The sequence below is a fragment of the Salmo salar genome, chromosome ssa01 (assembly GCF_905237065.1).
Source record: "Salmo salar chromosome ssa01, Ssal_v3.1, whole genome shotgun sequence".
NCBI classification, from domain to species: domain Eukaryota; kingdom Metazoa; phylum Chordata; class Actinopteri; order Salmoniformes; family Salmonidae; genus Salmo; species Salmo salar.
In genome coordinates, this window is record NC_059442.1 from 71,250,367 (window position 1) to 71,268,541 (window position 18,175).

The following is an 18,175-nucleotide window of genomic DNA, read 5'->3' on the forward strand; positions in this document are numbered from 1 at the left end:
CAGAACCTGGATGTAGGAGAGAGGCGGAAGCCACGATCTACACCCAGAAAGGGCCACATCATGACACCTGTAATATTAAAACAGGTCATTATTTTGTCATCATTGTGGCTTCAAATCTTCATCTATACAATACATTTCTGTGTAGGTTCTTAGCCTGTTGGTAAAATTTTGATGTAATTCACATGAGATTTGAGGACATAGCTGACAGTTCGCCACTCCACGCCACCAATAGTGTTCGTTATGCCTTTCTTTTGCTGTTGGCCACTTGTCAAGAATGTACACATTTGCATTGTATGTACAGTTGAAGTCAGAAGTTTACATACACCTTAGCCAAATACATTTAACCTCCGTTTTTCACAATTCCTGACATTTAATCCTAGTAAAAATTCCCTGTCTTAGGTCAGTTAGCATCACCACTTTATTTTAAGAATGTGAAATGTCAGAATAATAGTAGAGAGAATGATTTATTTCAGCTTTTATTTCTTTCATCACATTCCCAGTGGCTCTGAAGTTTACATACACTCAATTAGTATTTGGTAGCATTGCCTTTAAATTGTTTAACTTGGGTCAAACATTTCGGGTAGCCTTCCACAAGCTTCCCACAATAGGTTGGGTGAATTTTGGCCCATTCCTCCTGACAGAGCTGGTGTAACTGATTCAGGTTTGTCGGCCTCCTTGCTCACACACGCTTTATCAGTTCTGCCCACACATTTTCTATGGGATTGAGGTCAGGGCTTTGTGATGGCCACTCCAATACCTTGACTTTGTTGTCCTTAAGCCATTTTGCCACAACTTTGGAAGTATGCGTGGGGTCATTGTCCATTTGGAAGACCCATTTGTGACCAAACTTTAACTTCCTGACTGATGTCTTGAGATGTTGCTTCAATATATCGTCGTGATGCTATCTATTTTGTGAAGTGCACCAGTCCGGCAAAGCACCCCCACAACATGATGCTGCCACCCCCGTGCTTCATGGTTGGGATGGTGTTCTTCGGCTTGCAAGCCTCCTACTTTTTCCTCCAAACATAACGATGGTCATTATGGCCAAGCAGTTCTATTTTTTTTCATCAGACCAGAGGACATTTCTCCAAAAAGTACAATCTTTGTCCCCATGTGCAGTTGCAAACCGTAGTCTAGCTTTTTTATGGCAGTTTTGGAGCAGTGGCTTCTTCCTTACTGAGCGGCCTTTCAGGTTATGTTGATATAGGACTCGTTTTACTGTGGATATAGATACTTTTTGTACCTGTTTCCTCCAGCATCTTCACAAGGTCCTTTGCTGTTGTTCTGGGAATGATTTGCACTTTTCGCACGTTCATCTCTAGGAGACAGAATGCGTCTCCTTCCTGAGCGGTATAATGGCTGCGTGGTCCCATGGTGTTTATACTTGCATACTATTGTTTGTACAGATGAACGTGGTACCTGCTGGCATTTGGAAATTGCTCCCAAGACTGAACCAGACTTGTGGAGGTCTACCATTTTTTTCCTGTCTTGGCTGATTTCTTTTGATTTTCCCATGATGTCAATCAAAGAGGCACTGAGTTTGAAGGTAGACCTTGAAATACATCCACAGGTACACCTTCAATTGACTCAAATGATGTCAATTAGCCTATCAGAAGCTTCTAAAGCCATGACATCATTTTCTGGAATTTTCCACGCTGCTTAAAGGCACAGTTAGCTTAGTGTATGTAAACTTCTGACCACTGGAATTGTGATATAGTGAATTATAAGTGAAATAATCTGTCTGTAAACAATTGTTTGACAAATTACTTGTGTCATCCACAAAGTAGATGTTCTAACCGACTTGCCAAAACTATAGTTGTTAACAAGAAACTTGTGGAGTGGTTTAAAAACGAGTTTCAATGACTCCAACCTATGTGTATGTAAGCTTCCGACTTCAACTATATAATTAAGTAATAAGTCCCGAGGTTGGTGTGGTATATGGCCAATATACCACAGCTAAGGGCTGTTCTTGGGCACAACGTAAAGCAGAGTGGCTGGATACATGTCACGTCCTGACCAGTAAAAGGGGTTATTTGTTATTGTAGTTTGGTCAGGGTGCGGCAGGGGGTGTTTGTTTTGTGTGTTTCGGGGGTTTTGGTTTATGTTCTATGTTATCTGTTTCTATGTGTTTATTCTAGTTCTTATATTTCTATGTTGTGTATTTTGGGTTGATCTCTAATTGGAGGCAGCTGAATCTCGTTGCCTCTGATTAGAGATCATTTTTAAGTAGGGTTTTTTCTTCATGGGTTTTGTGGATAGTTGTTTTTCGTATAGTCCTTGTTTCCTTACGGAACTGTTGGTTAACGTCGATTTATTTTGTTTAAGTGTTCACTTATATAAATAAAAGAAGATGAGCACGATACCCGCTGTGCCTTGGTCCACTTTCTACGACGCACCTGACAATACAGCCCTTTTCCAGGGTATATTGACCATATAACACAAACCCCCTAGGTGCCTTATTGCTGTTATAAATTGGTTACCAATGTAATTAGAGCAGTAAATTAAATGTTTTGTCATACCCATGGTATACAGTCTGATATACCACGGCTGTCAGCCAATCAGCATTCAGGGCTTGAACCACACAGTTTATAATGGATAATACCCGCTGAGGATGTATAGTTTGTCTGGTACAGACCTGTCGGCTACAATTTCCTTTAGATTCATGTGAGCTCCTTAATATTAATCATGCATATGCATGTATCAATTTATACAGTGTGTCAATGCCTGTGTCTGATTTTGTGTGAAAAGAACTGAGCAGCTACAGGGGGTGTTATTTTCTCCAGTCTGCCACTGGCTGAGACTCTCACTCAGTATGGCTTGAACAGAGGGAGGGGAAGCGGCTGGAGAGGATTTGTATTGGATGCAATAGAAGAGGGGGTGGATCATAAAGGGTAGGAGGGGTGAGGAGAATGGACCATCTATCTTTCCCAATCTCTCTCTCTATCTGTGTTTCCAACTAAAGGGTGGAGAAGGGTGAGGAATAGAGGGATTGAAAGAGAGGAGAGGGAGAACGGGAGAGAGAGGGAGGAAGTAGGAGAGGGAGAAATGGAGAGGGGGGAGATTGATAGCATCATGTCAGGACTCAGTAGCATCCTGTTTCTTCACTCTACATTATACCTTTCATTTGGACGCTGTCCAGCAAACAGGAGTAGCAGCGTGTGAGGGGACAGCTTTCCCTCCCCTGTGGGAAACAGAGTGCGGCTCCTGCCCAGGACACACACACAAACTACACACACACTCACACGTGTGCTGCGAAGAACACTGTCGACACAGGGATGCACCATGAAGGTGAGCTCTACTCACCCAGAGTGACATATAGTTTGAGGGGAAGTCAACACTTTACTGTACGTCAGCAGCTACTGTACTGTTTCACTGGGCACGTTGCCAGCTGCCTTGTCATCTTTTAGCTCACATTCATGTGAGCTAAACATTTGATTTGATTTGTGTCCGTTTACATGGGACATTGTGTGGCTGTGTTGTAGCTCTCAATGAGACTGAAATTCAGAACAGGTGAATGTGTTTTTGTCCTGTGAACAATCTTGTTCGCTGAGATCTTGATGCTACAGTATATACGATCTGCTTAGCGGAGAGTCGTTTGATTGTTTCGAAAAGTTATAAATGTATGTTTTGCTTGCCTTGAACTACTTCACATCCAGGTGGTTAATTGGCGGTCTGCCAGTGCACAATGTCTGAAGTAATTATATGAACCAGAGTGAGTGATGCTTTGTGTTGTTTGGGTGAATGTGCTGGTGTAGCAGATGGAGGATTTGTTGACCTCACGCCTCATCCTGAAGTGTCTCCACTTGCGCTGCCGAATAGCTAGCTTTTCAGTGGCGCGACTGGATAAGACATTGCGGGAGGGTGGTCACGTGTGTTTGCAAGGCAGATGTCCTGCGTTCCAGCCTCGATAATAGCCGGATCAGGAGGAAGCGGCCCTCACTAAGCAAGCAGTGTGACGTCCTTTACAATTGGTTGTAGTTGAAGACAATGATGAAGATAATGAACATGGGTGAGGGATTTGGGCTCTTCGGTAGAGTGGGGGCTGGGATGTACAGTACATGGTTGAGGGGAAAGCAAAGAGTTGCTAAAGATGCTGCTGGTTTGCTGTGGTGCTGGGTTATTTGCTTGAGGATGAAGACTAAAGAAAGTTTGTGTTGTGAAGGCGTCTATCACTAAATTAATGACATAATGCAGTTATGACATGAAAGAGATTTAAAATGTTTATACAGTTAGTGAGTGAAAACTTTCATGAGGATTTGGAATTGCTGTTCATTTGCATATTTGGCAAATGTTTTTGTAATTTTGTGTGCTTCAAGTAATTTTTTCATCTGTCATATTGTTGTCACATTGCGGTTGACACATCTGAGATGCTGAGGATTGTGATGCTGACAATGTTTGACCAGGGATACAGGCAACCTCCTCTTTGGGGGTATCACAGCTCACTTAGCGGTTAGGGAAGGCGCAAATTGCAGCAACTGTCCTTCGCATCGCCCGTCACTCTTTCAGCCCCGCTGCACAAAACAAAGTCTGACAACTAAAGCAGGCAGCCAATATGACACTGACTGTCCTGCTATTCTACTGGTGTTTGGGGAGATGAGTGGAAGGGGGGGGTTCTCTCTAAATTTCACTCACAGACAGGAACTCTATGCACAGAGCGTGCCAACATTCACATTCACGCACACACGTACGCACACACACACATTGAGCTTACAGAACTCATCCAGCAGAAAGCCCATAGGAGAGAGGAGACAAAAGCACTTGGAGTGGTACCCATGGAAACATAATCACTGTCTACTCAGGTAGCTCCATCTCATGCAACAGAGTTGGTGGGATCATTTGAGGATAACATTGCTACTTATGGCTTACAGTCTCTAATGACGGTATGAGTAACATTGTATCTAAGAAAATTCTATCTTAGTCCCACACATTGGCAGACCGTGTTCATTTATGGCATGTTTCTGTGTGTGTGTGTGTGTGTGTGTGTGTGTGTGTGTGTGTGTGTGTGTGTGTGTGTGTGTGTGTGTGTGTGTGTGTGTGTGTGTGGGAAGCGTACTGAAATTGTAATATCGTTCTCTCAGACCTCAAGCTGTGAGATGGTTCGCTGGACAGAATTCTGTACCATTTGCTAAATCTTATTTCAGAAATAACACATACTGCCGACTGGTAAAATATGTAAGTGTATCACATGGGGATGTGTGAAACTTACTCCTCAGCATCCTTACCCTTACTCACTAAACGTGCCGTCCTTTACAGTGGTGCCGTGACCCGGATCTACAGTTGTGCTCAGCTCAACGCTTGGGCCACTGTTGAGTAAGTTTGAGGGGGGGATGTAGCACATGGGGATGTGTGAAACCAGATTATCCATTATATTGACCAGATACTCCACTGGCTGCTCTAACAATGAAAATAAATATCTTCAAAAATGGAAGGCAGTCGGGAGGAGGCAGGTGGGACCTTTCTAGCCAATGAGAGGGCAGATACAAGTGTGATAACGGGCACAACTCGGTTATAATGTTTTTTTTCTCAAAGTTGCCGAGATGCCACGTGCGCCTAACCTGGGTTCCAGTCTCTTTAGCTAATCCACTCCCCGTACTCCATGTCATGTACCAAAGCAATAACAAGGAGTGGAATGTTAGTCTGAGTACCAGTCTCTAAAGCTAACATGCATCCACTTATATTGGACATGATTTGGAAAGGCACACACCTGTCTTTTTACGGTCCCACAGTTGACAGTGCATGTCAGTGCAAAAACCAAGCCATGATGTCGAAGGAATTGTCCGTAGCGCACCGAGAGTAGCAGATCTGGGGAAGGGTACCAAAAAATTTCACCAACATTGAAGGTCCCCAAGAACACAGTGGACTTCATCATTCTTAAATAGAAGAAGTTTGGAACCATCAAACCACTTCCTAGAACTGGCTGCCCGGCCTAACTGAGCAATCATGGGAGAAGGACCTTGGTCAGTGAGGTGACCAAGAACCCGATGGTCACTTTGACAGGGCTCCAGAGTTCCTCTGTGGAGATGGGAGAACCTTCCAGAAGGACAACCATCTCTGCAGCACTCCACCAATCAGGCCTTTATGGTCGAGTGGCCAGACGGAAGCCTCTCCTCAGTAAAAGGCACATGACAGCCTGCTTGGAGTTTGCCAAAAGGCACCTAAAAGACTCTCAGACCATGAGAAAAAAGATTCTCTGGTCTGATGAAACCAAGATTGAACTCTTTGGCCTGAATGCCAAGCGTCATGTCTGGAGGAAACCTGGCACCATCCCTACGGTGAAGCATGGTGATGGCAGCATCATGCTGTGGGGATGTTTTTCAGCAGCAGGGACTGAAAGACTAGCAAATCGAGGGAAAGATGAACAGAACAAAGTAAAGAGATATCGTTGATGAAAACCTGCTCCAGAGTGCTCAGGATCTCAGACTGGGGTGAAGGTTTACCTTCCAACAGGACAACGAACATAGGCACACAGCCAAGACAATGCAGGAGTGGCTTCGGGACAAGTCTCTGAATGTCGTTGACTGGCCAAAGTCAAGGGGTTGGAATACTTTATGAATGCAATGTATATATACTGTATTCTATTTAAGGAACTTTAATTGCGGGAAAAAACCTTTCACAGTTTGGGCAAAATCACAACAGCAACATAAGAGCCGCTTTAAAAAAAATCTTACTTTATTGCTAATGTCACTTCCCTAAACTAACACAGGGGAATAGACCCTACTGTACCCCTCTTCCCAAGTGCATTAGGTCACACACAGCTCTAGAGATCTTTTTCAGGAATGAATGAGCGGATGGATGAGCGGATGGGCTGACCACAGATCCGTCATGGTCAGGTCTCAGGAGCTCTGAGGTCTCTGTGAGACTGTAATGACCCAGACAGTACTGCAGGCTGCAGCCTATAGAGGCTCCAGGAGGGAGGGACTGGGACAGCAACTGTGCTACCATTCCTGGCAGGTTCACTGATACTGCAGCATTGGGAGACACATCATTGATCATCCCCCTCCGAATTGGCCCTTAACTGGAGAAAACAAATGGTGCCCCTCCAAAGATAATGAGATCTAAGGAGTGTGTGCTCTGTCCGATTTAAAAAAAACATGATTAGATACAAAGGGAAAGGGAAATGCTTTTGAATTGTCTTTGAGATAGCTTGGTTGATGCTTGAAGTGATTATTTTATCAAATATTCTAGCTTCTCTCTATTCTTCTACCAACCCACATGAAAAAATACTACAGTTTACTACAGTACTTACTATAGTAAACTGTGGTATACAGTAGAATACTATCCTACACACTGTAGTATCCCTCAATCATGTGTAGTACTTACTATAGAATGTTGTAGTTCACTGTAGAATTCTACAGTAAATACTACAGTATTATCCACAAAAAAACACTTCACTTAAAATCTGACCTCTCTGAAATGAAAATGGATGGCCCTCCCTTCAACAAAATATATTTTAACTTAACCCTCCCTGAACGCTTGACATATATTTAGACCTGTTATGACATATATTGACTTATTTTATGGCTGGTTATGACACCTACAGAAGAGTGTCAAAACCCACAAAACCTACCACGCAAGGCAAAACATTCCATTACAACATAATCTACGTGTCAACAGTATTGTTATGTTACAGTTGAAGTCAGAAGTTTACATACACCTTAGCCAAATACATTTAAACTCAGTTTTTCACAATTCCTGACATTTAATCCTAGTAAAAATTCCCTGTCTTAGGTCAGTTAGGATCACCACTTTATTTTAAGAATGTGAAATGTCAGAATAATAGTAGAGAGAATGATTTATTTCAGCTTTTATTTCTTTCATCACATTCCCAGTGGGTCAGAAATGTACATACACTCAATTAGTATTTGGTACCATTGCTTTTAAATTGTTTAACTTGGGTCAAACATTTCGGGTAGCCTTCCACAAGCTTCCCACAATAAGTTGGGTGAATTTTGGCCCATTCCTCCTGACAGAGCTGGTGTAACTGAGTCAGGTTTGTAGGCCTCCTTGCTTACACACACTTTTTTAGTTCTGCCCACAAATGTTTTATAGGATTGAGGTCAGTGCTTTGTGCAGGCCACTCCAATACCTTGACTTTGTTGTCCTTAAGCCATTTTGCCACAAATTTGGAAGTATGCTTGGGGTCATTGTCCGTTTGGAAGACCCATTTGCGACCAAGCTTTAACTTCCTGACTGATGTCTTGAGATGTTGCTTCAATATAGCCACATAATTTTCTTTCCTCATGATGCCATCTATTTTGTGAAGTGCCCCAGTCCCTCCTGCAGCAAAGCACCCCGACAACATGATGCTGCCATGGTTGGGATGGTGGTTGGGATGGTTGGGATGGTGTTCTTTGGCTTGCAAGCCTCCCCCTTTTTCCTCCAAACATAACGATTGTCATTATGGCCAAACAGTTCTATTTTTGTTTCATCAGACCAGAGGACATTTCTCCAGAAAGTACAATCTTTGTCCCCATGTGCAGTTGCAAACCGTAGTCTGGCTTTTTTATGGCAGTTTTGGAGCAGTGGCTTCTTCCTTGCTGAGCGGCCTTTCAGGTTATGTCGATATAGGACTCGTTTTACTGTGGATATAGATACCTTTGTACCTGTTTCCTCCAGTATCTTCACAAGGTCCTTTGCTGTTGTTCTGGGATTGATTTGCACTTTTCGCACCAAAGTACGTTCATCTCTAGGAGACAGAACGCGTCTCCTTCCTGAGCGGTATGACTGCTGTGTGGTCCCATGGTGTTTATACTTGTGTACTATTGTTTGTATAGATGAACGTTGTACCTTCAGGCGTTTGGAAATTGCTCCCAAGGATGAACCAGAGTTGTGGAGGTCTACAATTTTTTTTCTGAGGTCTTGGCTGATTTCTTTTGATTTTCCCACGATGTTACGCAAAGAGGCACTGAGTTTGAAGGTAGGCCTTGAAATACATCCACAGGTACACCTCCAATTGACTCAAACTATGTCAATTAGCTCAGAAGCTTCTAAAGCCAAGACATCATTTTCTGGAATTTTCCAAGCTGTTTAAAGGCACAGTCAACTTAGTATATGTAAAATTCTGACCCACTGGAATTGTGATACAGTGAATTATAAGTGAAATAATCTGTCTGTAAACAATTGTTTGAAAAATTGCTTATGTCATGCACAAAGTAGATGTTCTAACCGACTTCCCAAAAATATAGTTTGTGGAGTGGTTGAAAAACGAGTTTTAATGACTCCAACCTAAGTGTATGTAAACTTCCGACTTCAACTGTATATATATATTTTTTATTGACCATGTTAAATGATCATTGTAATTGCACACACATTGATGTCAGACATGCACCTACCCCAATGCTCTTCTTTATGATGACTGATATCAGGGTATGTAGTGATTGGCCTATCTGGCATTATGATCGTCATAATGCTTCTTGACAGTGTCATGAAGTGTATTTTCTTAGTCCAAGTGAAGTGACAGAGAATGGTCATAATGCTTCATGACAGTGTCATAAAGGGTATTTACTACAAGTTATTTAAAATATGATGAAACAAATCTGACTTTAAATAGTTCATTACCACAAGAAAGGATTTAAGAAAAAAACATTCAAATGAAAGGAAACTTCTTGTCAGGGAATAAACAAATTTGAATAAATGTGGGTTTTGACACTCTTATGTAGTTGTCATAACCAGCCATAAAATAACGCAATATATGTCACAGCAGGTGTAAATATATGGGCCAGTGTTATGACCATATTATGACAGGTTATGACAAGTTATGTCAGTTGTTATGACATATTATGACATGGTTATGACTGTGTTATAATTTGTTATGACACTGGGTGTCAAGTGAAGTGTTACCTCTTTAGTAATACCACACAAATAGCTAAGAATGGACAGAGAGATAAGCCTATGTGTTCATCTTATCATATTTGTCCAATGCCAAATCAGTGTGTCTTGTTTGCAACAAACTCACTATTTGCAAATAATTAGATCTGAGACTTCATTAGGAATCTGAGCATGGTAATTTCAAATGTTAGGCCTACCTTTTCACCTACCAATGCAGAAGAATGTACTGTTGGCTACTCTTCTTCCATGCCTTAACCCAACGAGAGAAGGTCACAAGTGTTTTCCTAAAAGCTGTCTGTGTTTAAACATCTTCTATTGTACAGAATGTGAATAACTTAATCAATTGATGTTGACAGAATTAGATTACTTCCCAAACAAAGTACATTTTTTGTCTCCTTGGCTATAGAAGGTTGTAGCTCAGCCTCTGAATATCAAAGAAACAAAACGATGATATTGCCATATGCATCGGAGTCACATCTTTCCCGGGTATTTTACTGCTTGATTCTAGCATAAGGAAGGCATCGCGGACCAAAGTGCTGTTATAGATCACTTTATATAATCTGATCCTTTTTATTTTCTTCCAAATCTTTTTTTGCCATTTTCTTAAATTGTTTTAAATTTATTTATTATTTGACCTTTATTTAACTAGGCAAGTCAGTTAAGAACAAACTCTTATTTACAATGAAGGCCTAGGAACAGTGTGTTAACTGCCTTGTTCAAGGGCAGAACGACAGATTTTTACCTTGTCAGCTCTGGGATTCGATCTTGCAACCTTTCGGTTACTTTCGGTTAATAAATACCCTCTCATACCCCCTCAATTCGAGTCTTGTTAGGCTATTTAAAGAGTGCATGGTGGGTGGAGGAATTGCCCAAAAAAATCGATGGATATAGCAGTCTATAGCCTAATATTGTCTGTCTTATTTCTTAATTAGAAAGAAATAGGCTCCAACACAAAGCCCTCTTGTTGTTAGTAATTATGTCTAATTAAAATGAAGATGTTGAAATTAATTATGCCTACTCGAATTTGCCTACTTTCAGCACCATGAGCTGTCCAGTTCCGATTGATTGTGCTGTGGCTGCTGTTTCATGTTTCATCACCACAATGTAAGTTACTTGAATCTGGCTTATTGTGAAGTTAATAACTCTAATAAATACAGTACATCATGGGCAATAAATATATTGTTTTTTAGTAAGCAAGCTATTAAAGTTGACCTCCGGTCCTCACCTTCGCGCTCTCCTTCTCAAACTGAACAGAACATAGGATATAGGCTAGTCTTTCCACAAGATGGTGCATTTGTTGGACTAGGCCTACAAGATGGTGCATTTGTTGGACTAGGCCTACAAGATGGTGCATTTGTTGGACTAGGCCTTCAAGATGGTGCATTTGTTGGACTAGGCCTTCAAGATGGTGCATTTGTTGGGCTAGGCCTACAAGATGGTGCATTTGTTGGGCTAGGCCTTCAAGATGGTGCATTTGTTGGGCTAGGCCTACAAGATGGTGCATTTGTTGGACTAGGCCTTCAAGATGGTGCATTTGTTGGACTAGGCCTTCAAGATGGTGCATTTGTTGGACTAGGCCTACAAGATGGTGCATTTGTTGGGCTAGGCCTTCAAGATGGTGCATTTGTTGGGCTAGGCCTTCAAGATGGTGCATTTGTTGGACTAGGCCTTCAAGATGGTGCATTTGTTGGACTAGGCCTTCAAGATGGTGCATTTGTTGGACTAGGCCTTCAAGATGGTGCATTTGTTGGGCTAGGCCTTCAAGATGGTGCATTTGTTGGACTAGGTCTACTCAAAAAAGATTTTCAAAGAAGCCTTTGACTCTCCTCTTGAACTGCCACCGTAGACCTACACAGCACAGCCATTGGTTAGGCAGCCGGGACTCAGGGCTGGAATATCCATTGCAGTGTGTAATGCAGACTAGTTTTATTTACACAATCCAAGCAGCTATCTTAGAAATATAACTTTGGTCTGTGCTTCTCCGAACATGTACTTTGTAGCCTATAGGCTATGGATCATTTGATTGAGACTAAACTAAATAGCCTATAAGCACACTTGATATTGCATGCACAGCGGATAATCAGAGCTGAGGGGCATCGATATATGTGACCGACCGCCTTGATACGGTCTTATGTAGCAACATTTGAAATGGTGTTTATTACATTGGAAAAAAGTGGAGACTCAGAGCTAGAAAATGGTATATCATGCACTGCAGTTGAGGTACAATGGGAAAGTAATTCTGCTTTGAAAGTTGCTAAACTAGGTAAGCTCACTTTTGAGAAAATGGTCCTTGAATATTTTGGTACACCTACTGGAGAGTGCTTCTTTGTCTACAACCATTCAGCATCGTTCACACCCTCTTAAGCCTTAGCCCCACCCATCTCTTTAAGGATTCACATGTGAGGCCATGTGGTAAACACACCCTATATCAAATAAAATGGTCCCAGTCTGGGAGCAAAAGTTTATTTGTCACATGCACAGGATACAGAAGGTGTAAACGGTAAAGTGAAGTGGTTACTTGCATAGTTCAATATCAAAAACAGAAAGTGTCCAGATAAAACATAATTTATAAATATTTTAGAATTATTAGATGACTCTTACCGACACACTTGTCAAAATTGATGGGTCATGTGAAGGAAATGCTATAACCACCCCCCAGACACATCTAGCTAAGTGGATGGGTCACTGTTGTCTAGACATGTACACATGTTCATGAAATACAATAGATGGCCGTAATCACCCCCAGACACACCTGGCTAATTTGATGGGTCATGTAATAATCCGGTCGAAGTGGAGTCTTTTGTTTAGACATTACACAGATCATACATGCAGGGGTGCAACATTCACTGGGGACAGGGAGGTGGACGTGTCTGAAATTCTGAAATTGCATTTTTGTCCCCCCCAGTTGTAACATTGGAATGTGATACAAAACGAGGCAACGGTGTGCTTTAGGACCATGCGGATGCCTCTGAGTGGTCGGATAGGCTGTTTGGAGTGTTTATCTGACTGGATTAAAAAATATATAAATAAAAAAACATTATGTCCCCCCACTTCTAAAATCAAATTTGCGCCCATGCATACATGTAACGTTAGCTAGTGAGACAGCAAGCTAATGTTTGCTAGCTAACTAACAGTACGCTTTAACTTGCAATAAAAACTACTTTCTGACAAAATGTGAAACTTATATCTGAAAATGTAGCTGCTTACCTGCATACATGGTTGAATGCTTCATAGCAGACTGGGACCATTTAACTAATTGAACTTGTTTGTAGCTATGTCTTGTTTGGCCAGTGTTGTGTCAAGTCACTCCGTTTCACACTGACCGTGGCGTGTGCAGAAAGTAGCCCATCACTTTTTCCAACTGATCTGTCGATAGCGCCTGCTAAATTTAGGGAATCAATGTTGTTGAGAAAAGTAGCAAAACTTTTGTAGTTCTCGATGGCTAATGTTATATCTTTCAAAAACGGCGCGGTAGAAAGGACTGTCAACACATACTGAACAGCTCACATTATAGACAGAAGCGTGCTACATGGCAGACCAATCCAAACACATCTCCTGTCATGTCCAGCCCATCCATTATCTCAACCAATTACGGCTAGCGGGAGGGTTCTTGTCTTTTTCCGTGGCTAAACCAACTAGGCTCGTAATTTCATAATTTTATTTGTATTTATGGATGGAATACAACATTTTTATTATGGCACATCAAATGTTCCAGAAGGCATTTCTGCCAAAAAACACATTTTGATAAAAAATTAAATGTTTACATTCAAATGTCGCTCCTATGAAGTAGCGACATACGCCTAGCTTCCTGAAATGAGTCACATATAGCATAATAAGCAACTAATTCTAAAACACTTAGAAATATTGGAATTTCATCAATTATAAATTACATGACCCTTCCCTGGACTAGATTTAAAAAATACTTAACCCTCTCCTTGACTGAAATTGAAAAAGCATGACCCTCCCCCATTTCCCTCCAGGTACCCATTCTGTAAATTTCAGTAGAGTGAGAAACCTGCATGCCAAGTACAGACCATACTGTGTTACCTACAGGTTATAGAAAAGAGCAGAAGCTCTGAACTATCTGTTCAGACCCAAGTCCTAACTACCTGCAGGTTATTGAAAATGTTCTCTCTTAGAATTTATCCAGTAGGTTTTCTCCAATTCTATGCCAAAGATAATAAAACACTATAGTAAATAGTACAGTAACAGTCCGCAAAAACACTGCAAAAAAACTACATTAATTGCTTTAGTATATACTACAGTTATTTTACTACAGTATTTAATATACTATACTATACTATAGTTAACTGTAAATACTACAGTAAATACTACAGTGAATACTACAGGAAAGTCCGCAAAACACTACAGTGAATACTATACTATTTATACCTTAGTATACTATAGTATATTTTATGTGGGAAACTGAATTTCTGATCGTCTGGCAGAGCGTTTTACCCATCTGTTTCTCCATTACTGGAAAAAATATATATACATTTTGCAGTCATTTACAATATTTCATGTCACACTTGCAAACACAAAGACACACACACACACACACACACAAAGACACACACACACACACACACACACACACACACACACACACACACACACACACACACACACACACACACACACACACACACACACACACACACACACACACAAATAGACACAAACATAATCCGTTTTCCTAATGCAGGTAGGTTGTATCTGTCACACTGATTGCTTAATAGCAAAAGTATAACAAATGAACTGTCAAATGTCATCAGTGTTGCAGAATTGACACAACATTTCACTCAATACATTTTCATTAAGCCAATGTCTAATTGCTTCAAGGTTTAGCATTGTAGGAGATAAATCAAGCAGTCCGAATCAGAATATATACTGTGTGTGTATGTATATATATATATGTATATATACACAGTATGCATACCTATCATCTTAAAGATAATCCATTGCTAATAGCTAACTAGTGTAACCCAATTTGATGTCAACACCAGCGGTTAGCTAGCTATCGCCAGTATGTGTTGCATTGAGGAGTATTCTCAGGTAACAGTGTGTTCTACGTCTACCCTGTCTCCTTGTCTGCCTCCCAGGCAGCTCATTAAGCTGGCGGAGACATGTCATATTGGTGTGGCCGCTGCTGTCCTGTCATTGTCGCAGGCTTGATGGCTGAGAGATGCATTGTCACGTCATCACACACTCAATCAGTTCTCCTGATGAAAAACAGCTATCTGAACTCTCACTACTAAGTGTTGGTGTTCTTTTTTCTTCTAGCAATGCTCCCTCATCTCCCAAAGTTGACCTTGACAAATATTTGCTTTGATGTAATACAATTATTATAATGCTGGGACCAGAATAATGTCCTTGTTCCTGTTATTAGATGGCTTTTTCTCTCTGAATTCTCCCCTGTTGGTAACTTCCAAATTGGTTTATGGTCTTCATCAATATATAATGTTCATATCTGCGGTGGAGTCCTCCAGTGGTGTGGACCTATTTTATTTGCCCTATGCTGAGGCTTTCCCCATGAAACACAATACTGCAATTATACACTGAACAAAAATATGAATGCAAAACGCAACAATTTCTATGATTCTGCAGAGTTACAGTTCATATAAGGAAATTGAAATAAATGAATTAGGCCCTAATCTATGGATTTCACATTACTGGGAATACAGATATGCATCTGTTGGTCATAGATATCTTAAAACAAGGTAGGGGCATGGATCAGAAAAGCAGTCAGTATCATCTCCTTCGCATAGAGTTTATCAGGCTGTTGATTGTGGCCTGTGGAATGCTGTCCCACTCCTCTTCAATGGCTGTGCGAAGTTGCTGGATATTGGCGGGAACTGGAACACGCTGTCTCACACGTCAATCTAGAGCATCCCAAACATGCTCAATGGGTTACATGTCTGGTGAGTATACAGGCCATGGGAAGAACTGGGACATTTTCAGCTTCCAGGAATTGTGTACAGATCCTTGCGACATGGGGCCGTGCATGAACATGCTGAAACATGAGGTGATGGCGGCGAAAGAATGGCATGACAATGGGCCTCAGGAACTCGTCACGGTATCGCTGTGCATTCAAATTGCTAACAATAAAATGCAATTGTGTTCGATGTCTGTAGTATATGCCTGCCCATACCATAACCCCAATGCCACCATGGGGCACTCTGTTCCCAACATTGACATGAGTAATCCGCTCGCCCACACAACGCCATACACATGGTCTGCCATTTGTCCCTTACAATTGAAACCGGAATTCATCCATGAAGAGCACACTTCTCCAGCATGCCAGTGGCCATCGAAGGTGAGCATTTGCCAACTGATTTCGGTTACGATGCCGAACTGCAGTCAGGTCAAGACCCTGGTGAGGACAACGAGCATGGAGATAAGCTTCCCTGAGACGGTTTCTGACAGTTTGTCCAAATACTCTAGAGAAAATTAACATTATTTCTTCTGGCAACAGCTCTGGTTGCCAATTGCACGCTCCCTCAGAACTTGAGACATCTATGGCATTGTGTTGTTTCCCCGGCACAAGGTACACCTGTGTAATGATCATGCTGTTTAATCATCTTCCTGATATGCCACACCTGTCAGATGGATGGATTATCTAGGCAAAGGAGAAATGCTCACTAACAGGGATGGTAACAAATTTACGCACAACATTTGTGAGAAATAAGCTTGTGTGCATATGGAACTTTTCTGGGATTTTTTATTTCAGTTCATGAAACATGGGACCAACATGTTACGTTTATATTTTTGATAATCCTCCTTTGATTAATAACAATACCTCCGGTTACACGATCCGCTGATTATGTTCTTTACAGACAAAAACCCTGCTTGAAACAAAGACCAAATAATTAAACCCAGTCATATCCTGGAATCTCCCCTGAAGTCAAAACATTTGCTCATTGTTTTTACCTCCTCCTTAATGAATGATTTTTGCCTGTGGCTTGTCAAGAGATAAGCACACTTGTTCCTATTGGCAAAGCTTTAATGAAAGTTATTTAGCTTGCAGAGTCTGTCGGAGTCTGGCTTTTAAGTATGCGGCTTAGAACAGTCCTGATGGGAGTTTACACCCCCTCTAAACCAGACACAGATCAGTCCTGGCAGTGCAATTGTAAATCGTGCTGATTCCACAGTAAAGATGGTCCCTACGGAGAGAGGTTGATAGTGGATAGTGACCTGCCCATGGCAATATGATACTCTACAGATATGCAGAGAGGGCTGAGGCAGGAAGCAAGAAGCAACATTAGAAGAACCGGAGGAGTCTGCAAAAAATATACTACTTCTACTGTAAATGGAGAACAGTGGTAGCCTATTGCAGCTGCTAAAACTGATGTTTCTGCACCAGCATACATTCGTTTGTTTTGCCTACTTTTGTATTTGAAGTGTTCAAGGCTTTTCTATTCTGACAGGCAGCAGAGTCCTCTGACACAGTATTTAACTGATCGCTTTTCTTGAGGAAAATGGCTGTTTTTCTGTCAGTGCAGCAGTTCTGGAATTCCCATCGCAATTTTCCTATCATCATGGTGTTCGTTCTGCACCAGCTGTCCTCTGGTCATTAAAGTCCCAGGCTGATGCTTCACAGGAATGTGGGGAAGTTTGCTCCCATCTGGTATTAGTAGGTGTCTGGAGGCCTCAGCTCTCATGTCGCTCTAATGGAGGCTTAATTGACTTATTGATCAGGAGGGCCCTGGCTGTAATTAATGGGCTGAGCTGCCATAGAAGGCAGGGAGCGGTTCCCAGTCCTTCAGACTATAGTAGACGCAATCTTTACCAGCTACCACTCTGAGAGACAGAGGAGAGAGAGGCACAGCCGCTGGAAGTAGAGGTGCTAAGGGTGCTGCAGCACCCCCTGAAAAATATGAATATAAAATATGAATTTAAAATATATATAAAATAACAATAATGACAAAAGTAGTGCACTGGGCCTTTAATAGTGGGGAGGTCAGCCGAGTTCCAAGGCGAACGGCAGCGTTTGTATTCTGACCTTTCTGTGTGATGGAGGTAAGAACAGGGAAGAGGACCTCGTCAATGATCAACTTGACTGCTTGACTGGCATTGAAAAGGAGAGCATTGATATTGAATAGTTACTATTGATTGTTGATCACAATCATTAGCGTCCTCACCTCACATTTCCAATGTTGAAGTTCCTTTAGGAGATTCCACATAAAGATCCACTCTGGTGATAACTCAGGTTGGTGCAATTGAACATGTTAAAGTCAAGGAACCATTAGAGCTAAACTCTATACCATTTAAACACCCATCACTCCATTGTGTGATTGGCAGCAGCATTAATCAGTGGGTGACATGGGTGCCAATAACCAATCACAGA

At 41.6% G+C, this 18,175-nt stretch overlaps 1 protein-coding gene across 2 annotated transcripts in view; it reads left to right on the top strand.

Moving 5' to 3' along the window:
• Nucleotides 1-2,896: 2,896 nt before the first annotated feature.
• Nucleotides 2,897-18,175, top strand: part of LOC106607954 (inactive phospholipase D5) — a 62,039-nt gene continuing 46,760 nt past the window's right edge. The window contains exon 1 of one of the 2 annotated variants that reach the window (XM_045721751.1): nucleotides 2,897-3,288. In XM_045721751.1, the coding sequence (XP_045577707.1) occupies nucleotides 3,283-3,288 (6 nt within the window). In that variant the 5' untranslated portion in view covers nucleotides 2,897-3,282. The remainder of the gene's footprint in view (nucleotides 3,289-18,175) is intronic. The other variant, XM_014205498.2, reaches the window with a different exon arrangement.